This window comes from Eurytemora carolleeae, unplaced genomic scaffold (assembly GCF_000591075.1).
Source record: "Eurytemora carolleeae unplaced genomic scaffold, Eaff_2.0 scaffold465, whole genome shotgun sequence".
Taxonomy (NCBI): Eukaryota; Metazoa; Arthropoda; class Copepoda; order Calanoida; family Temoridae; genus Eurytemora; species Eurytemora carolleeae.
Window position 1 is genome coordinate 152,530 of NW_019396612.1, and position 24,070 is coordinate 176,599.

The window sequence follows — 24,070 nt, forward strand, 5'->3', positions numbered from 1 at the left end:
GGAGATGGCTATAGAAAGCATAAGTGAGTTAGAGCGGAAAAATCAAAGCCCAAGGCGTTGCGACACTTCAAAGTAGATCCTGTCTTAATATTTATGAGACCTTTTATAAGCAGGTTGAATCTATGTGGGTAGAGGTTATGTGAAGGAGGACCTATACCTTGTATTTCTAGTTCTATGGTAGTGGATATGTGAAGGAGGACCTATACCTTGTATTTCTAGTTCTATGGTAGTGGATATGTGAAGGAGGACCTATACCTTGTATTTGAGGATATCCTCACCGACAATACCAACTTCAGGGTTACCAACAAGATAGAGTTCCACACTATACCACAGGTCAAACTAGTAGATTTTTGGTAGATTTATCACATTATACCACAGGTCAAACTAGTAGATTATTGGTAGATCTACCACATCATACCACAGTTGAGTTTATTAGGTTATTGGTAGATATACCACATTATACCACAGATCAAACTTGTAGATTATTGGTAGATATTCCACATTATACCACAGGTCAAACTAGTAGATTATTGGTAGATATACCACATAATACCACAGGTCAAACTGGTAGATATACCACATTATACCACAGGTCAAACTAGTAGATTATTTTGGTAGATCTACCACACTATACCAGTACCACAGATAAAACTAGTAGATAATTGGTAGCTCTACCTCACTATACCACAGGTAAAACTAGGAGATTATTTATAAATCTACCACATTTTGTCACAGGTCACAGAAAAATCACTGGTGCCGGGATTTCCAAAATGTGGTCTACTTTCTTGTGTGCTGTCAAAATTAGCAGTGATTTGAAGACTCTTGTTTATTAGACAGTTTTGGTCATATTTTATGCATTCAAATCTTGTTTATTAGACAGTTTTGGTCATATTTTATACATTCAAAACTTGTTCATTAGACAGTTTTGGTCATATTTTATACATTCAAATCTTGTTTATTAGACAGTTTTGGTCATATTGTATACATTGAAATCTTGTTTATTAGACAGTTTCGGTCATGTTTTATACATTCAAATCTTTATTTCTTCGATAATTTCGTCAGAATCAAAAAACAACTTTTGANAAATCTTGTTTATTAGACAGTTTTGGTCATATTTTATACATTCAAATCTTGTTTATTAGACAGTTTTGGTCATATTTTATACATTGAAATCTTGTTTATTAGACAGTTTCGGTCATATTTTATACATTCAAATCTTTATTTCTTCGATAATTTCGTCAGAATCAAAAAACAACTTTTGAAATTTATAATTTAAAATTGTTTAAACAATTATCAGGTTTTTGAGATGCCTACTGCATATTGTTCAAATCCTAGAGAAAAAAACTAAGCTGGCGAACATCTACAGGCCCAAGGGTCTAATGCAAGGAAAGTTAATTGCAGTTGTGTATACTCTGCGTACATATTGAAAACAGTTCTCTCTGGGAGGAATTTGTAAACAAAAATAGATGCATCAGTGTTTAGTATCCGAGGTTAAAGTCATTAAATTTGATAATTTTGATAATTCACATTATAGTTTCCTATAGATTCCTAGACCAGAATATTTCATTAATTTTTTTATGTGAAAAATGGATCCAATGTCAGGCTTTGACATCCGTTTTGTGTTTACATTACCGCCCAGAGACAGTACATTGCAGTACAAAAGATGCGTATACTTCTGAAATAACTTTCTTTGCATTACATCTTTGGACAGGCCCAGTTTATACATTGTGACCTATAACACTGTGGAATAAAAAGCCAACTGGTAGACGTGATATAATTTCTTGATAATAATCTCACTTAATTATTTTATTTTTAATCTTTTCGTTAAATTATTCGTTAAATAGCATAAGATTGCTTAAATGTCGTCTTCCAATTCTACAGTTTTATGGGTCCAACTTTAGGATCTGTTAGGAATAATTAACATTTGTCTCCTTAGATTGAATTGGCGTTGACAAAGCTAGGGGTATTCCATGCAGTTGGATATGCTATGAAGTTCTCTGGCATAAAGGGAGAATAGTTTATCATATGAAATTGATATGTTAGTTATTTATAAAATTTTGATAAATTGTTAATTGCATTTAATATTTATCAATTTTTCCAACAGTATACTCGGCAGTAAAACTGTGATGCATTCTCCAGTGCTAATATATTTGATCTCGTAAAGTAAAAAATTTTTTCATTGTGGAAATTTGTTTTTCCCCAGTATACAATATACAGTAATAAACATAAAACTCTGGAATAGGAAGTCGACTTTCAAAATCAAGTTATAACTTTAAAAAGTCTAATGAGCATAAAACATAGTAATTGTGCAGTGTAAACAGACCCATTTCACTTTTAGTAATTTAATAAGTGAAAATTTGCTTTGGAACAACATCAAATTCACAATTTCTATAATGTAGTCTTCCATTTCCATTGTTTACTGACCATCACTGTAGGAGGAACAAGTGAACCGCGCTTATCCAATTCTATCAAAATGATCGATATATTGAACTTTTTTTATATATTGTGCTCTCATTAAGACATATTTAGCTCTCATTTAGACCGAGTCCGAATTTAATGAATTTGAGCCGCGTCTAGAATCCGCCAACAACCGGTTTCAATTAAACGCCGACTTAAATCTTGAAACATTGAATACATTTTAGTGGAACCAACCATATTTGAACCAGGTCTCAAATTCTTTAAATTCGGCCTCGTGTCATTTAATTTTTAATTTAAGGTTTTTTCCAACAATACTTCAGTAATTTTTTTGTTTCACATGATACATCTGTTTCAAGTTTTCTGAGAAATATCCAGAGTTAAAAGAACAGCTTTGGAACCCNCAAATCTTGAAAGGACGTCAGTCCCCTCCCCATGAAAAAAAAATAAATCTAGCATTTCTAGGGGGTTTTCATGGCCCTACGGGTGCTGATCCCCCCCTGGACAAATTCCTGTGTACGCCCCTGACTGCTTATAAGTTTACATGTTCCTGTTAAGAGAATGGTTAGATGGTTTACTTCTTCTCATCACAAGTGTTCTTGAAGAGAACGCTAAAGGAAACCCTGTTTTGGCAAAAACCGGTTTTAAAACCAGCTTGTCAGCTGATAAGATGGACGCAGTGCGGAAATATTCAAGGTCAGTGAAATGGTTGAAAATATTGCACCAGAGGCCGAATTTAAAGAAATTGAGCCGCGGTTTAAATTTATAATAATTATGGTTGGATTCACTTAAAATTGTATCAAATCTTCCAAGATTTAAGCCGGCGCTCAATTTAAACCGGGTTTTGGCGGATTTAAGCCGCGACTTAAATTCTTTAATTTCGGCCTCAGGTATCAGTATCATGCTTACACTGAAGTAAGGGGACTGTTAGCGTAATTTCAATTGACCCCCCATGCAACGGTATCCTTGTAACTTTTATCCGTTTTTCTAGGTTTAAACATGTTTAATTCTCATAATTCCTACGTGTTTTCCTGCAGTAGAAATGCGTAAGGCGCTTTTACAGAGACACTACAATAGAAAAAAATCAGTATTAAATATTGATATCTAATTGATACTTGATTTCTACGGAGTTATGGTTTATTGATTATTTATGGATCAGACAAAGCTAGTTAGGGTACTGTTGTGAATCAGGTATAGCCATCATGGCAAGGAGAGTCATTTAAACTACGCTTACAGTCCCTTTTTTATACAAAAACCCTATTTTTTTTAGTAGTATTCCATTTACCAAAAACATTTAAAACTGCAAACAAAATGTTAGGGCTTTATGAATTTGTTAGATATACCTAAATTTCTATTAAAAGTTTCGAACAAAATCTATTTATATACTTTGCTTGTCTGTATGTTTGTTTGTCTTTTTCTATCCAAAAGTTTGTGAGATATACCTAAATTTCTATTAAAAGTTTCGAACAAAATCTATTTATATACTTTGCTTGTCTGTATGTTTGTTTGTCTTTTTCTATCCAAAAGTTTGTGAGATATACCTAAATTTCTATTAAAAGTTTCGAACAATATATATATATATACTTTGTTTGTCTGTTTTATCCAATAAACGACTGAACCGATCGGGCCCAAATTTTGTGTGGGACATTACATGACCCCACAGGAGATATATGGATGATCAAGTTTTCAAAATTTTGCCTCTAACAAAATTTAATTTTTGTAAATTTAAAAAAATCGAAAACTTCTTTTTTATAAAATCTGCGAATTTTTTAGTTTGCTTCACAATGTATACAAAAAGAAAATGTTTACAAATGAAATAGAAGATGGGCAAGAAGCGCCCTGAAAGCCTAGTGGTCCAAATTTCGAATCGGTAGTTTGATAGTACGAACATAATTTTAGAAACTGTGCCGAGATAACTGAGCTGGCGATGCTACCAGTGGAACCTCTGGCTGTGCTGACCCATGGAGATTTCCACATGTGGAATATGGCATTTCACACAAATATGCGGGAAGGACAATATTAAATTGATAAAATATCTTATCCACTATCCAGTGGGCAGTGACCCAAAAGTTTTAAAGCAAATTCTTTTTTGTCTAAAAAATCAAAAAAAAACTTACTGACTTATGTTCACAATCGATCATGGTTGAAAAAATGTTGTTCTGGAAATTTTGACTTGAACTTTAGTTTAATATAATCCGGTTCAATGGGATTAAAATATTAAATCTAATCCGGTTCAATGGGATTAAAATATTAAATCTAATCCGGTTGTATGTGCAGAGAGATTAAACTGTTTGATCTTCAAGTAGCAAGATATTCCTCTCCTGCTGTAGATATTATACAATAACTTTCTCAAGTATATATTGTAATAACCAATTAACTTCAAAATTGCCTAAATAGGTATCAACAGCTGCTGAGCGCCTGGAACATTTGGAAACATTTCTAACAGTTTATTTGGAAAGTCTGAAAAAAACATTACAAGGTAATGAAATCATATTAGAACAAGTATAGAACGGAATGAAAGTCGTCTTTACTTGATTTTTATAAGAAGCAAAGAGGAGTTTCGCGCAGTCGGCGTAGAACACACTCTCTGTCTTGTAATTCTACTCCGACTTCGCGAAACTCCTCTGGGCTTTTGCCTCAGGGTTATTGTGAACGGGTTTCCTCCAAATCTTGAAAGGACGACATCTAGTGTCATATCTGTTATTTTGATTAATCTTTGTTTCTAATATTTGACGGAAATCTCTGAAAATTTTCAAGTCACATTATTCTTAGATTTAAAACAGAAACATTTTTAAAAATAAATCCTTTAAGGAAACACAATTGACTTCAACAACAAAAACAGTTTTTAATTCCACTTTTATGCGTTATTTCTAAATCAGATTGATAAAGTATTTGTTCAAAATATAGTTACATAATATTAGATAAACATTAACCTTTCAACAACATCTCTGTAAGAGAACGTATTCTCTACCTTGTTTTCCATTTACTAGTCTTATTGTTGACAAAACTAAATAATGTATTGTCTCATTAGATCTTGGATATCAAATAATGTATTGTCTCATTAGATTTGGATATTAAATAATGTATTGTCTCATTAGATCTTGTATATCAAAAAATGTATTGACTCATTAGATCTTGGATATCAAATAATGTATTGTCTCATTAGATCTTGGATATCAAATAATGTATTGTCTCATTAGATTTGGATATTAAATAATGTATTGTCTCATTTAGAATTTTGATTTCAAATAATGTATTGTCTCATTGAGATCTTGGATATCAAATATTGTATTGTCTCATTAGATCTTGGATATCAAATAATGTATTGTCTCATTTAGATCTTGGATATCAAATTTCCTCGGAGTTTACTCAGGTAAAGTATAAATGCACATTTTTATTTCTTCAATTTTTTTAAAAAGTTTTTGTTAATTTTGTAAAAAAAAAAAACTTGTGGAACAAATCATTAAAAACAGGCAAAATTGGACATTTTCCATTTCCATCTAGAAAAATAAAACTTGTCAAATTTCTCAATAATTTGAAATCTTTTCTAAACAAATATTCGTATTGGGTAATTTTAAACTATTTTTGAGTTTTCTTTTTAAGGAGAATTTGGCTGCTGAGTACAGACGAGTTGCAGGATTTGGTTTTCTCTTGAGCACTAGATGGTTGCCGGGCAGATATATAGATAATCTGGACCAGGTAGTGCGTACACAAAAATCAGCTGTTTTTTTACAAAACTTAGTTGTTTTACACTTAAATCAGCTTTTTTACACTTAAATAAGCTGTTTCATCAAATAATTGACTGTTTTATACAAAAATCAACTTTTTATTAAATACAAATTAGCTATTTTATAAAAAAAAATCAGCTGTCTTACACACAAATTAGCAGTTTTACAAACAAATAATAATTAGCTGCTTCATAAAAAAAATGAATTTTGAACAAATTTGTTAGGAAGATTTTCTTGCACCAGTTATAGAAATTTTACAAATTCAGTATTTAATAAAAATAAAGAATACGACATTCTGTCCACAATAATTAGGTAACCACTTTAATTTTAGTGTATTAAATTGGTGCAAAAGAGAGAGAAAGAAAACTCTTCCGAGGCTGAAGATATCATTAGGAATGGAAATTGTAAAATTGTTGTCCCTAGGGATAGAGTAAAATCAATTATTGTTATTCAAGTCAAAATTGGATACATTAAATCAAACTTGATATCCTCTGCTACATGTTTAAATGAGAGCAATATACACTATACAGGGTGTCTCACAAAACATGACAGGAGCAAGACGACTTAAAAGTTTTCTTTGATCTTTTAATCTATTTGTTATATTTAGCCGTCAGCCTACTTAAACATGTATGATTCTTTAAACAACAGCAAAAAAATTCATTGCATTTCCAAAATGTGGTCTGCCTTTTTTGTGGTGTCAATATTACCTGAGATATGAAGAATTTCAATCAGATTTTAATTTTTTTAATTTTGAACGATATTCTTCGTATCACTGATAACATCGAAAGCACAAAAAGGAAGACAACATGTTGGATACCAAGGCTAGGGATATTTTGTGATAATAAACTTCATAATTCTACTTTAAAGCTGATGTTAACGAATAAATGTCGCAAATTATTTAGGGCCTATAAAGAAATAAATCTAGGGTGGGGACCCTCCCTAGGTCCTACTAGGGGGAGGCAAACTTAGAACCGTAAATTCAAAACATTTGGCTTCCTAGACTAAAGGTACATATACAGTCCAATTACCTTACACTTACAACTTTATCTCTCAAACAATACTAGCAGAGAAAAACATGTTTTTAAAAAATCTATATTTTATTGTATGTTCTCTACGTATTTATGTTAGAGAAACAGGGTGTCCCACGAAAAATGACAGTTGGTGAATAGTATAAAATGTCTTCTTCCATATATTCATAAGTTACTTGATACTAAAGAGACTAATAACATTTATTATATGACAGTAATATTATAGTAATATTGATTTCACATGAAATATATATGAGTTAAACATTTTTTAAAGAAATAAACTGCAAAAAGTCTTAAATATCTAATATAGTATATGGAAGAAGACATTCAAAACTATTCACCAAGTGCCATGTTTCGTGGGACACTCTGTATGTTATTTTCTTCATTTAAAGGAACTTTAAGAGTAATTTCAAGTGACCTTCTATGCAAAGATAGATATGGCATTGTCTGATTTACAACGATGAAAGATTTATCTGAATTAGAAACTAATGTTTTTATTGGCGGGTTCTATGTGAAAGTGGCATGTGCCTTCCTTAATTGTTCATAAATAAACACGTTTCGAGTCAAAAACAACGGTTTCTTCCACATTTTTGATCAGAGTTAGATTTCAGTGATACCGTTGTGAATCGGGCATTATTATCTTTGCATGGAGCCAGGGTCACTTAAAAATACGCTTACAGTCCCTTTAACATTGAAAAAATTGAACAAATCCAACTTCACAGTTTGTTGAATGAGTCAGGAGACCAAGGATGGTGGATTCTTCAAGTTCTTTGTGAAAACATTCAAGAAGCATTCCAACTCGGCACAATCGCGCATTATCCTCACTAGAAGGGGGTGATTGGTGACAAAACAAGACAATTTGATCGCAACTCAACTTAATAAACAGACCCTTTAAACTGAAATATTCTAACAGATTCAATTGCGGTGGTCTAACCGAAGCAATTCATACGCAGTGATTCAAAAGTTGCAAACTCTCGCCCAAAATCCGATTCGACTTTTGCCAATTACTTCATAAAAGCTATAGAGCTAAAAACAAGTGCTTTAAAGTTCTAACAATTAACATGTCTATTGTGTAGGGCGACAAAAAACGTAGTGAGTTAGTAAGGTAAAATCGCAAGAAAAAGCATTGCAACACTTTTATAATTACATTATAAATATTCATAGTCTAGATCTCTGTACATACATGATACATATTCATAGCTGTCTAGATCTCTGTACATACATGATAAATATTCATAGCTGTCTAGATCTCTGTGCATACATGATACATATTCATAGCTGTCTAGATCTCTGTACATACATGATAAATATTCATAGCTGTCTAGATCTCTGTGCATACATGTTAAATATTCATAGCTGTCTAGATCTCTGTACATACATGATAAATATTCATAGCTGTCTAGATCTCTGTGCATACATGATAAATATTCATAGTTGTCTAGATCTCTGTGCATACATGATAAATATTCATAGCTTTCTAGATCTCTGTACATACATGATACATATTCATAGCTGTCTAGATCTCTGTGCATACATGATAAATATTCATAGCTGTCTAGATCTCTGTGCATACATGATACATATTCATAGCAATCTAGATCTCTGTGCATACATGATAAATATTCATAGCTGTCTAGATCTCTGTGCATACATGATAAATATTCATAGCTGTCTAGATCTCTGTGCATGCATGACACATATTCGATTGTCGTGTTCAAAGATGTAATGCATTACAACCTTGGTCATGTTTAAATTGTTACGTGTAGTTGGACAAAAAACAAAACAATTTTTTACGTTAAAAATAAATATTTTTATTCATTATGCACTTAATACTTTTCTTATATGTATTTGTAAATATTTTATTTGATATCATTTAAATAAAAAAATAAGAAATACAGTTAAATTGTATGTTTTAGTTACTTTTAAAGTTTTGATTATTTCATTAATTCAGTAAAACATTATTCTAAGCCTTAAATCGACGAAAAAAATATATCAGAATTATATTAAAGAACACATGATAAAAAGTCTTGAAATTATCAAAAAATATATCAGAATTATATTAAAGAACACATGATAAAAAGTCTTGAAATTATCAAAAAATATATCAGAATTATATTAAAGAACACATGATAAAAAGTCTTGAAATTATCAAAAAATATATCAGAATTATATTAAAGAACACATGATAAAAAGTCTTGAAATTATCAAAAAAGTGTTCGCCACAAGACACACAGTTATTACTATTCACTTTTTTTAAATATCTTGTGGAGTTCATGGTCTGCAGACTACAGGCTGCAGTACTGTGTGTACTGCAGCCTGATTTTAGAACAATCCATTTTAGTATATAAACTCATTGTATATTATATTTAATACAGTATTCTACATACTGTATTTTTGACTATTTTTTATAACCCTTTGAACATTTTTTTACGAAAAAACATATTAAAAATACCCACTGTTTAAAGATACGATGAAACATATCAAAAATACAACTGTTTAAAGATACGATAAAACGTATTAAAAATACCCACTGTTTAAAGTTACGATAAAACGTATTAAAAATACAGCTGTTTAAAGATACGATAAAACATACTAAAAATACAGCTGTTTAAAGATACGATAAAACATATTAAAAATACAACTGTTTAAAGATACGATAAAACGCATTAAAAATACAGCTGTTTAAAGATACGATGAAACGTATTAAAAATACAGCTGTTTAAAGATACGATAAAACATATTAAAAATACAGCTGTTTAAAAATACGATAAAACGCATTAAAAATACAGCTGTTTAAAAATACGATAAAACGCATTAAAAATACAGCTGTTTAAAGATACGATAAAACGCATTAAAAATACAGCTGTTTAAAGATACGATAAAACATATTAAAGATTCCCACTGTAGATACGATAAAACGCATTAATAATACCCATTGTTTCAAGATAAGATAAAGTTCTATGTTGCAATTTTCACGTTAAATAGTGCAAATTTTCGTTCATGTGCGCTCTTTGAACTTTAAGAACATGTTATGGTGCATACTTTTTATTGTTCATAATGTTTTCAAAAATAAGCCATTTAGAGGAAAGATTGAATTTATTTTTGGGGAAAATAAGTTTAGCAGTTTACATTTTAAGGAATCGTCATTATTTCAGTTTAAACTTTAACATAAAGTTCTATATATATACTTTTGCTCCGTGACGTCGCTGGATTTTTGAAAATTACAATTTCAATGCACTGAATTTATTATTTACAAACGTAATAACTGCCGGAAGACTCAAATGCTGTAACATGGAAAACCGTACGGTTGTACGGCTCATGGCTGCCGGAAGACAAAAAGGTAATATGTGGCATGGCCGGAAGGGAAAATGTTGTGGCTTACGACCGCCTGCCTTCCCCCACTCTCAGGGATTTTAAAGAATAGAACTAATGTCAGTTTATTGAAAACATTGGTTCATTTGAAGTGCTACTTTTAAGCCGGAAAGATAAAAAATATGTATATATAAATCATCCAATTCAGGGGAAGAAAGTTTCAAACCGTGATTTGGCCAGGACCTCGTGAGTGTTAGGTTTGGGCCAAATGTGAAAATTTATCTTTTTAACTGTAAATATTTTTCAATTTAGATCGAGAAGTCAAAAACTTAAAATAATTAAAGATAAAAATGTAAATCATACATTCTGTTCAGATATTTCAAAATAAATTCACTTTTAAAATTGAAAAAATCTAATATTTACATTTTGTTCTTACAATTAAATTCAACAAAAAATGCGGGAAATTTTTTATAAAAGCTATTCTGTAAATTACAGAAAAGAGCGTTTTGTTCTGAATTGATGATATATAAATTTGGCTTGTCTAACTGTCTGTCTGTATCCAATAAACGTCAAAACGGCTGAACCGATCGGGCCCAAATTTTTTGTGGGACATCACGTGACCACGGGGAAGGCTTATGAATGATAAAAATTTTAAAAAATGAGTCTTAAAGGTTTTTAATTTTGTAAAAAATTGAAATTCTTGAAAAACCGCGATTTTTTTTTTTAAATCCGCAAAATTTTTTTCTTCTTTGTTTTAAAATGTAAACAAAAGGAACATGTTCACAATTTAAATAGAAGATGGGCGCGAAGCGCCCTAAAAGCCTAGTATTTCCAAATTATGGATTGTTTCCAAAGTTGGTTTATGTTCCAAAATGCGACCAAGATTCAAATTCTTGGTATGTGGGAAAATTGAAAATTTTGAATTGTTTCTAAAATGGTATGAGTTTTTATTAAAAATGAATGATCATTCGCAATTTTGTTTTTGGAAAAGAAGTAAATAGTGTTAATTGTAGTTATCGTTGTGCTTTATTATACGTTAGAATAAGTTTTTTTAATTGATATTTGCTATTAGCACAGGAAGAGTTACTAAAACGTTAATCATATTATTTGTGTCCAAACCTGAAACTAGCGTCAGGTTTGGAACATAGGCACGATTTGAAACTCTCTTCCCCTGCAATTGCTTATAAGCAGCTAGAATGGTACACCAAATGAATAATTTTCTATTGAAAGAAACATCGAACTCATTGAAAACGTTTTGGACATTCTGTTCATTTTGCAAGAAAATACGATCGGAATTTGCAATGCAATGAACATTTCATAATATTTTAGGTAATTCAATATGACGAGACAGGAATGTACAGTGAACCCCCTAATAACGAATACATCGAAAGAATTTATCAAATGTTGTCTTGACAATTTTTCAATGAGTTTTATACTTTATTACGTAAATTTCAGTATTTCCGAAAATAAATAAATAGCCATGAATATGCGGGAACAGTTTTAAAGAGTTCCATATAATCATTTAATTAAAAAAACTAAATATCTACAACATTCCATTAGCAGAAAGTGAAGAATACGACATTTGATGAATTCTTTCGATGTATTCGTTATTAAGGGTTTCACTGTAGGGTTTGATTTTCCAGCATCGCAGAATAACAATTTCTTATTGAGATGTTATTGTGTTGCATACTTATAAAACAGGGAACAAGAATAAAGTGAATGGAAATGGCGCTGGTCTGGCATGAGAAAGCCCGTAGCACAGCTTTGCAGACGGGTTCCTTATTACACACGAACACTCTTTTGGTACAGACACACATGATGTATCCGCCTCCTGGTACAAAACCTGATTGCTTTATCTTGATATCCAGTGTTGGCACTTTTAATGTGAGAATCATTAAAACTTTACCTTTCCAAATACATTTTTTGCATTGAAATTCTACAACAACAAACATCAGAAATTAATTCAACACCCCTGTGTGAAGTACATTAAAGCAATACGTTTTTACAGCTAGTACACAAACCAGTTTCAAAAGATTTGTTTACAAACATTAAATACTGTACATTTCACCATCTCTCTCTTACCTCAGTTGAACCAAAGTAGGTGAAAGTAATTATCTATCAGGTTCACCGTGTTTAATGGTTAATGATGTTGATTGTTATTTGTTATTCAATATAATTTATCTGGATGGCTTAATTACTGTAATTAACGGGTTTTATAGAGTTATTTTAGTTATCCTCATTGCAAAGAAAACAATGCCAGATTCACAATAGAACCCTTGAAACCTTTATCTGATTAATGATGTGGAAGATATTTTCGGTTTTCCAGGTTAAAAGTAATTAATTCTGATAATTTCTGCACGTTTCCTGCATTTTAACTGTGCATATCAGAAACCCCAATTGAAAATAATCAGTTTTCAAATTCCTTTTCTCTCGAATTAACAATTCATTTTTTTGGAATTAACTCCTCAATTCAAAATAGACCTATTTTCTCCAGAAAGGACTTTTCTGAAAGATGAATGATTCCTTTTCTCCAGAAATGAGTCCTTGAAAATTGACCCCTGTTTTCCTGAATTTAGAAGAGACTCTTTTTCATTAAAAACTTTTTTTTCTATAGAATTTTATCTAGGAATTAATGCATAAGAAGCTCAAATTTTTGTCCTTAAACATAACTGTTTATTCCCACTTTTCTTGTAATAGTTATTTTACTTCTTTTTTCTGTACGCATTACACTTCAAGGTTACTTTTGTTTTCAGGTGCAAGCTAAGATGTTGGGAAAGATTTTGTGTTTCTGCATGGTTGTACAGGGACAAAAAGCAAATGTAAGCTTTTAAGTACATTTTTTAACCCATCCCCTCTACCAGTTTTTTCCCTTTGAAGAAGTCTTTTGGTTTGCAATAAAGCTAAGATTTTTTTAAACTTCAATGTAGCCTATTAACTGAATTTTGGAATTGCAACGCAGCAACTATTATTAAAACATGATTTAAAAATGTACATAACGATTTTAAGTGTCTTCCTAATCAAGGATCATAAACTTTTTATTTTATTTCATGAGCAAAATTGGCTTATTTTGGAAAAACTTTTATGGCAAAGTTTTTAGTATTTAAGAGATAATGAATGAATTAAATTGGTTAGGAGTCGGCAGAAAGGAGAGATTTCCGAGGAGCCAGGAGCTACACCTATCCTCCACAGACAATGTCAGAAAGGCAAGGTGGACCCATTCCTGACTATGCACCATACCCCTCAGCTAGTGGAAACGGAGCACAAGCCTATAATCCGTATGCGTTGAGCCAACCATGGAATCCTTACTCATTCCAGGCGATGAAGCCTGCAGAACATCCATCAGAACCTAATCCTGATAGTCAGTATTCATCCCCACATTCAAGTAAAGGAAACTCTCAAGCCCATCACACTGCATGGTCTCCAGCTCCCCCTGCTAGTCAGGCTCAATGGCCTTCAGGATCGCAGATGTCTGCGCCGTGGTCGAGCCCTACTCATCCTCCAGCACATAGTGGATACAACCCGTGGGCATCTGCTCCACAAGGAGCTTCTTCTCATTCATACCCGCCACCATCTGCCACTTTCCCTCATGTTTCTTCTTATCCCCCTCCTTCTCAGACCTTTTCACCTCCTTCTCCAAAATATCCTCCTAAGAATCCATCAAAGATTCCAGGTAAATTCTTGCAGTTCTTCAATATACTCTTAATACCTATACAAAGAGTGTTACCTTTAAAACCCATAAGACGGTATGCCACATTGATATCCAGTGTAAATTGTTGAAATGGCTGGCTGTTGGAGGTTTCCAAGAGCTTTTTATTTGACACTGTAAAATAATCCTCAGAAGTAAAACTAAATGCATTAGAAGGTTTTTCATATTTGATTTTTATCATTTAGAATCCTGTCTGTACTGTCCTGCATCTGCCTCCTTTAAAGGATATGAACAGATTTATAATGTCAGGTATTCGTACGCATCATTTTCACTAGTCGCCGAATCGTCTCATACTTAAGGGTTTTAAGACATACTTTATATGTCTCCTTACTCTCATTGCCTGTGGCTGTTAGATGTTTGAGTATAGGTGTCCACACATTAAATTTCACTGTACTTTCCATTTTATTTTGCTGACTGTACTTTGGACTGAGACAGTCAGTGACCTCACATGTTAGTAACCCGCATGGATGGGACAACCTGGTCCCCAGCCATTCCTATTTATACTGTAACTTCTCTCATACATACTCATAGCTCTTAATAAAGTTCTTGATTTAAGAGATGTGAATGCTGCAAATATAGATGTAGTTGCTGGGATTGGCGGATCATTTTTAGGTAAATTTCTTATTTGAAATGGTTTGGGAATCAACGGCTTATTTGGTAATACAAGAAAAGACTGAAGTAGTTTTTTTGTTCAGATGATTTTAACAATAAAGTACCCATATGGGAATGGTTTTAATTCTGTCTGATGCTTAGCTTTCACCATTAAAAGATGGCGCTCATTTAGAAGAAAAATAGCTTTCACCATTAAAAGATATGGCGCTCATTTAGAAGAAAAATTTGCAAGCTGCAACATTAAAATAAAACTGTAATTTGATGAATCCCGAAAAGAGCATTTATGGCCAGTTAATCAGAATTTTTATTTTTCACTCATCCACACTGATATCAGTACATAGTTTAACTTCTTCTTGTTTGTTTTTTCGTTCTCTGATAAATTTTGAAATAGCTGGGACTGCTTTGGATGAAGATTCGGAAATAGGCTCTGGTTGGTGGATGGATACTCAGGATAGATCATTTGCTCTAGGTTAGTATTAACATAGGATAGATGGATACTCAGGATAGATCCTTAGCTCTAGGTTATAGGGTGGATGGATACTCACGATAGATCCTTTGCTCTAGGTTAGTATTAACATAGGATAGATGGATACTCAAGATAGATCCTTTGCTGTAGGATAGTGTCATCATAGGATGGATACTCAGGATAGATCATTTGCTTTAGGTTAGAATTGACATAGGATAGATGATACTGATGATAAATCCTTTCCTCTAGGTTATTATTAACTTAGGATAGATGGATACTCAGGATAGATTCTTTTCTGTATCCTATAGGATAGTGTCATCATAGGTAGGGTAGTTAAATGTTTTTTGTTTCGTTTTCCAATCGTTTTCAAAAACGATAGTTTCGTTTTTGGGAAAAAACAATCTTTTTTAAAAAAGACCCACTCGTTTTGAACTTTTAGAAAACTTTTAACGATAGTTAACGAAGGGTTGTCGTTAACGAACCGACAAACTTTAATAAAAACTGTCATTTTTGGAAAAACTATCTTTTTTGAAAAATAATTGCATGCAACTTTATTGAATGTCGTCTTACATGAAGTTAAAAAGTTGTGGGGAGCTAAAACTTCTTGATATTTTCTTAAACTACTCAATGATAAGTACAGATGCCCATCAGGTCGGTTTCCTCTCTTCGTTATCGAAGGGTCGTCGTTAACGATCGTTAACAAATGGTCGTCTTTACCGATCGTTAACGAAGGGTCTGCGTTAACTATCGTTAACAAAGGGTCGTCGTTAACAATCGTTAACAAAACGACGATTTTTATAAAAACGATTGTTTTGAAAAACGATCGTTTTTAATAATGATCGTTTTTCAAAACGATCGTTTTAAAAATGAACATTTTTAAAAAACGAACTTTTTAAAAAACGATTGATTTTCGACTTTTAGTTGTCGTTTTCATAAAGAAACTATCGTTTTTCAAGAAAATGAAAACGATAACATCCCTAATTCATAGGATAGTTACTCAGGATAGACCCTTTGCTGTAGAAAAGTTTCATCATAGGATGGATACTCAGGATAGATCCTAAGATCTAGGTTGTATGAACATAGGATTTATGGATATTTATGATAGTTCCTTTGCTCTAGATTAGTAATAAGGATTTTTTTTTTTTTTTTTGCGGAGACGTCGTTTATATTCTTTGGAAACATGATTTGAATTTTAGATTGATTTTTGACTTAAAGCAAGTTTAAAATTAATGTTGCCCACTTCTTAAATTTTATTATCAATATTTTTAATTTTAATATTTATCCAGGTGGACTTAAAAGTTGTCTGCAGCACTTAACCTTCGCCAACCTTCTGGAAACTTTGAATCCTAATTTGCGAGGAGTTAATTTTGGTAAATTTGTTATCAATTTTGGAATTCAATAATTCAACACATTTTTTAATTTGGTTTGGTCGGAACCTTAGATTCACTTAAGATATCCATCTTTCATCATTAACTTTCCCTGATAAATGATTTTTGTCGCTTATGAATATCTAACTATTTTTTTTTTTTTGGGGGGGGGGTTCGGTTGTTTTCATGCAGAATTAAAAACATTTAGATTTTTTATCAATAATAGAATTGTAATATTGTTATCTTGCATGATTATATATAAGTGTTTTTCCTTATATATTAAGAGATTTAATTATTTTTAACGTTATTATGAAGCAGTGCATTATTATAGATATAATTTTAGATGAAAGAAATGATTTTTTATCAATAAAAGAATTGTAATATTGCTATCTTGCATGATTATATGTCAGTATTTTTACTTATATATTAAGAGATTTTATTATTTTTAACGTTATTATGAAGCAGTGCATTATTATAGATATAATTTTAGATGAAAGAAATGCCGGTTATCTGTTTGCATTTGGACCTTTTGCTGACACTTCTAACGAAGCACCTCTCACTTTAGATCCAAACGTATGTTCTTTTATTATTTGCAACTGTTGGTACTTTCACTAGATGGATATATGTTTCCGATTACAACTGAAAAAATTGTTATAATAAACTTGCTAAGACTGTCGTAAGCTGTCCTAAAAGATTTATGTTGAATGTCAATGAACGCTTCAGCTTATTAGTTATATTGTACTGAAAAGGGGCGTTTTAAGGCAAGGTTTTGAATCATAATTAATCAAATCCAATCCTAAAAAAACTATTTTGTGAAAGCATGTCATTTACAAGTGGTATGTGCAAATGCTACTCTTTATGAGGGTCAATTCTGTTAACAGTCCCTTTAACTATAAAGGACCCTGAGAGAACCCTAGTATCCGAGGCAGATCAGGTTGTGGATATGATGGAAATGGACTCGCAAATTTCTCCAGAACATTGGAAGGTTGGAGGAACTTTTTTAAATTATTAAAATGTTAATTAATTGAACTTGTTAAATCAATTGAATTTGGTTTTTTAATTTGAGTTTTGCTATTGAATCGAATTTAATTCAAGTTTTGTTGTTTAATTGAATTTTTAAATTTAATTGAATTTTCTATATTTCATTTAACTTTGCTTAATTGAACTTTTCATAATTGAACTTTGTAAATTAATTGAACTTTCTAATTAATTGAACATAAATTGTACTATTAAACTTCAAACTGTTTTTTTTTGTCAAATTTTTAAATTGATCAAATCTACGAGTTATGATCTTTATTGAAGTGTTAGTCTTCATGTTATTATAATTTTAGTTCTGTATTCAAGAAATTAGAAAAAAAATACACATTTTACTTAATAAAAATGGAAGCATTTTAGATCAGAAATAAATATCCCAGTTGCGCTAAATTTAATTGTTTTAGCTTGTGTTTGTCATGCCTAAGGAATACTATATATGCAGGGTAAGGTTGCATTCATTCTTTTTGTTCATATGTACTATGTAGTGTTTTTTTATATTTAGAATTTCATTTTAATTCAAACATACCGTTTTGTATCCGGTAGCATTAGGGTTTCCACGAAATGGCTAAATCTTTTGCGCAAAATTTGCGCTATTTTCGCGCAAATTTTATTTTTGCGAACTTTTGCGCTATTTTTGCGCATGAAACGCAATGAGTTTTGCGCGATTTTGCGCTATTTATTTTGCGCAATTTGCGCAAAACCGGAAATATTTTTTGCGAAAGTTGCGCATGAAACGAAATTTTAGTTTTGCGCAATTTTTTTGCGCACTTTGCGCAAAACCGCAAGTTTTACGCAAAATGTAACTTTTTAGGCACATTGTCAAAAATTGATTAAGCTTAGAATTAAACAACTGAAGATTTATTCCATATACAAAAAAAAATATTAACATACGAGTATGATAACGATTATACTACACTCAATTGCAGTTACTTCCAGTTTCAAAAAAGTTTAATTTAAGGGACCAAAATTAATAAAATAGAAATAGAGAGTGTGAAACTTGGCAATATTTTAATCCTTTTAAATAATTTCAAGTGACCCTTAAAAGCTTTGCCTAATCAAGTATGAATTGTATTCTTAAATTTTTTTAAAATCAAATTTCTGAAATCTTTTTAATCTCATATAAAATAATGCAAGAAAGTAACCAATGCCTGAAGAATCCACTTTTAGGAAATATGCATGTCCAAAACTAAAATTGTCGAGAAAATTGTGAGATTTGAACTCTTCTTAATTGTCATTGGTCAATTATGTAAAAGTGACCAATAGGAAGACATTCCAAAACAAGATTTTTCCAGAATTGAATTCTAAGAAACACACACCGTCACCAACCGTTTGATTTTTACGAAATTGCGGAATTGCGGATTTGCGCAAAACTCTTGTTGCGGAATTGGGCCAAACTTGAGTTTCGCAAAAGCGGAATAGGGCAATTTTGCGCGAAATGACTTTTGCGAATGATTGCGCAAATTGTTGTTTTTTCGCGCAAAATTGATGCGCAAAGAAAGAAAAATATTGCGTTTCATTCCGCAAAAATTGCGCAAAAGTTTTGCGAATGGAAACCCTAGGTAGCATACACAATAGAGTTTCTCATTGAAAGTTTTAAATTAGAATATTTAATTTTTTTCACAAGCTTATTTTCATTAGGCTTGTGCACTTTCGGAAGCTGACATTGAAATCGATCTTGAAGCATTTGAAACTGATTTCAAGAAATCTATAGATCGTCTGTTATCTCTGGAAAATGTGATTGTCGTCGTTATTCAATTTCCAGGTAATATAATTTGTAATGTCGTCTTTTTTCCGATTAATCGATTAACGGCATTTTTTTAGTGGCTGACTAGATTCACACCAATACCCTTAAAACCTTACATTAGCAAAAATGTTATTTTCTATTACTAAAAGTTATTCATGAACTCTCTTTAAAAATGAAATTATATCAATTCAAGAAAGAGAGATTTCTTAAAGGTTACCGTTGATTACAGGGTTCTCTTTAAAATGAAATTATATCAATTCAAGAAAGAGAAACTTTCGTTTAAGAGTTAGAGGGATTGAGTGTTGATACAGATTAAGTTGTGTCCGGATTGACATTGATACTTAAGTATTATTGAACGGAATAGTTCTTATGCCTCGTGGATAAACTAGAGGGATTGAGTTGTACCTGGATTGGTACGGATTTAAAGCTATTTAGTGGAGTAGGGTATTTACTGCAATTACAGTTGGCAATACACTGTTTTCAACGGTTAAAGCTGATGAATTAAACGTCTGTTAATAATTTTTGAAAACTATTATTATTACTGTAGGGATTTATCAGATTTTAACAGCTTTATAACCTCGAAAAAGGTTAATATCTTCATTATTTCCCAGACAAAGGTTAAGGGTACCGTTGAAAATCGGATATCTCCATCAATGCATGGAGGGTCACTTGAAATAAATCTTAATATTGAGAACAGTTGAATACCAACAACCAGACCTATATTTCTGTTTGGGAGCTTCACAATTTATATTTTTTTAATTTTTAGATTTGGGCAAGATATCGTCAGCAACTGGGTTTAGAGAATGTGACATGGTAGATTTAGGGTTTGCTTGTCCTTGTGTTAGAGAGACAGACTTCCCAGAGGTAATGTTTCCAATATCTCTACTTCAAAATGTCTGGACTTCTTTGTGAAAATGACATATTTTTTGCAAAACTTAAACTCGGAAAGTTCGATTCATAATCAGATGTGAAAGCTCACATTTTCAATTTTTATTTAAAATGTCAAAACGTGTTTACAAAAACTACATATTACTTGCAAAACTGAAACTCCTCATTCTATCTGAAAACTTATCAGTGTTCACTATTGAATGATAGGTATTCCCAATTTCAAAGTAGAAACAGGGAAATTTTAAACTAACAGAAGTCCGGGCTGATAAACCAGGACTTGAAACTCCGATCCACTACTGGAGTCTTAGGCCATCCCTGCAACTTTTGATTTGAAGGTTGAACCATAATCATAAATTTTATTTTGTTTTGCTAAAAAACAATCGGTTTAAGGAATATAAGATAAAAGACTAAATAAGCTGTGTAAGAGATCGTCTCTGAGCTCTGAAGTCGCATTCTTTCATTCCTTTTATAGATTTAATACTCAAATTTTTAGAAATGTTTTTTTAGAATGTTCAGATGTATGCGGAAAAGGTGGAGCAGGCTGTCAACAGTTACAGGTAGTGTTTCCAACCGGAATTCCGCTGCGCATAACTGTGTGGAATTAAAGGTCTCTTATCTTCAAGTTAAAAAAAATACAAAATTCGTAGAACCATTTTTTTCTCGTCTGTTCTTTTGGAGAAAAATGAGAGAAGAAATTATTTGCGTTCCGGGGAATCAAATAATAATAATAATAATAATAATAATAATAATAGTGAGTTGCTCAAAACTCTAATAAAAGTTAATACTTAGACAGGATGCATCTATACTAGTAGATCTCTGGAAGCATGCTGTTAATATGTTTATATTTAGAACTAAGTTAATATATATATAGGATGCATCTATACTACCAATAGATCTCTGGAAGCATGCTTTTTATATTTAGAACAAAACTACTGCATAGACAGGATGCATCTATACTACTAGTAGATCTATGGAAGCATGCTGTTGTTTATGTTTAGAACTAAGCTACTGCATAGACAGGATGCATCTATAATCTTGGTAGATCCATGGAAGGATGCAATTAATATGTTTGCTGATACAGATCTACTGGGTAAGTGGCATCATTTATTTTGTTTCTAGGTTTCTTAAACAAAATTTAGCTTCAAGATAGCTTACCGTGTAGTTGATAATTATTGAAACTCAAACCTACATTCATATGATTTGATTTGTTCGTTTCAAACTTAATCATTTGTTGTTGACAGTTGTGTAGGCAGTAAATCTAAAAAAACATGGAAAATGGAACAATAAACCGGAACAAAACCGGTGTCCGAATTTAATGAATTTGAGCCGCGGCTTAAATCTGCCAAAAACCGGTTTCAATTTAGCGCCGGCTTAAATCTTGAAAAATTTAATACTATTTTAAGTAGAACCAACCATATTTGAGCCTTTGATCAACTAAATCTAAGCGTGTAAGGAAAAAATTGTATTTTAACGATAGTTTTATTTTCCAAAAAACGTACTTTGTTCGTTTTAAGTTTCAAATTTCTGATATTATTACAAAAATAAATGTTAAATATTTATTTGTTTTAGCACCGAATTGTTTCAACTGGGGTGAAGACTTGACTGCAACAGGTAATCGTTTTCTACAGTCATGACCAGACAACTCTGAAACAGACAGTTTTCTACAGTCATGACCAGACCAACTCTGAAACAGGAAGCTTTCTACAGTCCTGTCCAGACAACTCTGAAACGGACCGTTTTTACAGTCCTGACCAGACAACTCTGAAACAGACCGTTTACTACAGTCTTGACCAGACCAACTCTGAAACAGGAAGTTTTCTACAGTCCTGACCAGACAACTCTGAAACAGACCGTTTTCTACAGTCTTGACCAGACCAACTCTGAAACAGGAAGTTTTCTACAGTCATGACCAGAGAACTCTGAAACAGGAAGTTTTCTACAGTCATGACCAGACAACTCTTAAACTGGAAGACTACTTTTAGTTACAACTTTAAATAGTCCGATGGGACACTCATTTGTGCATTTTCAACACCCATCTTACTAAACTAGCGTCTAGGAAATCTATTTGCCTTGTAACAACATCAAATACGCTTATGTTTTTCTGGAATGTCCTCTTCCTATACATTGTTTTCTTAAAGTATTTTTAATCTATAACTACTGATTTTTCAGATGCCTTAATTTTAAAGCATTCTTTTCTCCTGGAGTTTTGAATAAATTTGATTTTTTGAGCAATATTGAATTTTAAACATAAGACGACATTTTAATAAGCCTTTTCTGAAAATAATACAAAAAGTACAAATAATGGCTTTAATAACACTAAATGTCGTTGATAAGGCATTTATACAAACAAAATTCACTGTAAGAAAATGGCGTTAGTACAATTAAATGTCGCAAATTAATTTAACTCATGGCATACTTTATCAGCTGCTGCCTTGCTCTGGAATTCTGTATGGAGATCTTACAATGCTTACAATAGACAAGTTGGTAGGTCTTAGTTTTTTTTAACATTTTTCTAAAATTTGAAAATTTTTGTTTTGTAATTTGGATATCATTTTGTTAAATTAATATACATATACGAGGTATGTTTAATAAGTTTTGCGAATATTTTTTTTAAGGCGCTTTTAGATTTTATTTTTTAGCCGCTAATGTCGGATCAGATAATTAGTTTTCTTCCGGAGCCCGTTGACGTTGCTTGTAGAAACCTAAATATTTTGTCTGTAGACTCAAACTTTATCCATCTAAGCGTGTAAACGTTAAAAATTTCTTTTTGATTTGTATTCTTTTTCTACAGTGAATCCCAGATATATATATGTCGTATTCTCAGCTTATTTAAGATCAAATGAGAGTACGTTTGCTGTACGTTCTAACTTAAATCAAAACATGTTTTTATTTCATGCGATTTGTTTATTAATCTTATGCTAGTCTAAATCTACGAAGGGAGTTTTGTGTAGTTTCAAGTTACTTTCATGCAGAGATGGTAACGCTCGATTTTCCTTTTAAATTTGTGTATGAATTAGATATGCATGTTTGTTTTTAATTCATTTTCGTTCATATGTAAAAGTGACTTGCGGATAATTGTCTTGTAAGAAGCAATGGAGAAATTGTCAAAGTTATACGATAATTAAAAAACGACGTAATCTTGCACATTTTCAAGGGTACCGTTGTTAATCGGGCATTGATATCCCTTGCAGAATTTAAATTTATCTCGTCTTGTTGCTAGATTTAATCCTTGAGGAAGACGACATAGTTAATATTCTATAAATGTTTAGATGTCGGAAATCTGGATGGTGCTAATATAATTAGTGGAAAGAACTCTGAAAATCTACGCTTGGTCTGTCCTAACGGACCTTTGCTTAATAATCATCGTAATTAGTGAAATTTGTTTTATTTAGCGATATTTTATGTATATTTTATAGTGGAATTTTAGCTGATGTCTTTTAGATGAATTGTTAATAAATAGATCTCTTTAATCGTATTTTTTTTAACTGATTCGTACGCTTGTTTCCCTTTAATTTAAAACCGCTTCAGCATTAAAAAACATTTAAGCTATTATTTAAGGTTGAGCTAGTACATACGTAAAACATTTCACTTTTAAAATAGCCCTTAATCGGTGTTTTAGTATATTCAGAATGCTGGTCAAAAATAACGAAGCAAAATTTAATAAAATGGCAATTTTTTTCCAATTCGTATTTAGCATGGATGCATAAACATGGAAACGAGGAGAATTTGTTAATGAACTTTTTTCAACTTGTAATTCGAGGAAAGCTTG

At 31.7% G+C, this 24,070-nt stretch overlaps 1 protein-coding gene and 1 long non-coding RNA gene across 3 annotated transcripts; both read left to right on the plus strand.

The window, feature by feature from the left end:
- The first annotated feature begins 4,686 nt into the window (after positions 1 to 4,686).
- LOC111706287 (uncharacterized) lies at positions 4,687 to 6,537 on the plus strand. Its single transcript, XR_002766198.1, has 5 exons — positions 4,687 to 4,768; positions 4,813 to 4,894; positions 5,754 to 5,788; positions 6,019 to 6,114; positions 6,475 to 6,537. It is a non-coding gene; the product is annotated as an uncharacterized LOC111706287 (long non-coding RNA).
- A 6,016-nt stretch (positions 6,538 to 12,553) lies between these two features.
- LOC111706278 (phospholipase B1, membrane-associated) lies at positions 12,554 to 23,771 on the plus strand. Of its 2 annotated transcripts, none has more exons than XM_023479113.1 (17): positions 12,554 to 12,580; positions 13,237 to 13,302; positions 13,616 to 14,153; positions 14,375 to 14,438; positions 14,746 to 14,801; positions 15,193 to 15,270; positions 16,554 to 16,637; positions 17,125 to 17,207; positions 17,533 to 17,619; positions 18,074 to 18,112; positions 19,308 to 19,431; positions 20,180 to 20,277; positions 20,809 to 20,858; positions 21,300 to 21,391; positions 21,871 to 21,912; positions 22,726 to 22,785; positions 23,571 to 23,771. In XM_023479113.1, exons 2-17 carry the CDS (start codon positions 13,249 to 13,251, stop codon positions 23,672 to 23,674), a joined length of 1,653 nt encoding a protein of 550 aa, XP_023334881.1. In that variant the 5' UTR covers positions 12,554 to 12,580; positions 13,237 to 13,248; the 3' UTR covers positions 23,675 to 23,771. The 2 variants fall into 2 exon arrangements, with proteins under 2 accessions (XP_023334881.1, XP_023334880.1); XM_023479112.1 differs by lacking the exon at positions 12,554 to 12,580 and adding an exon at positions 12,761 to 12,809.
- The last annotated feature ends 299 nt before the right edge of the window (positions 23,772 to 24,070 follow it).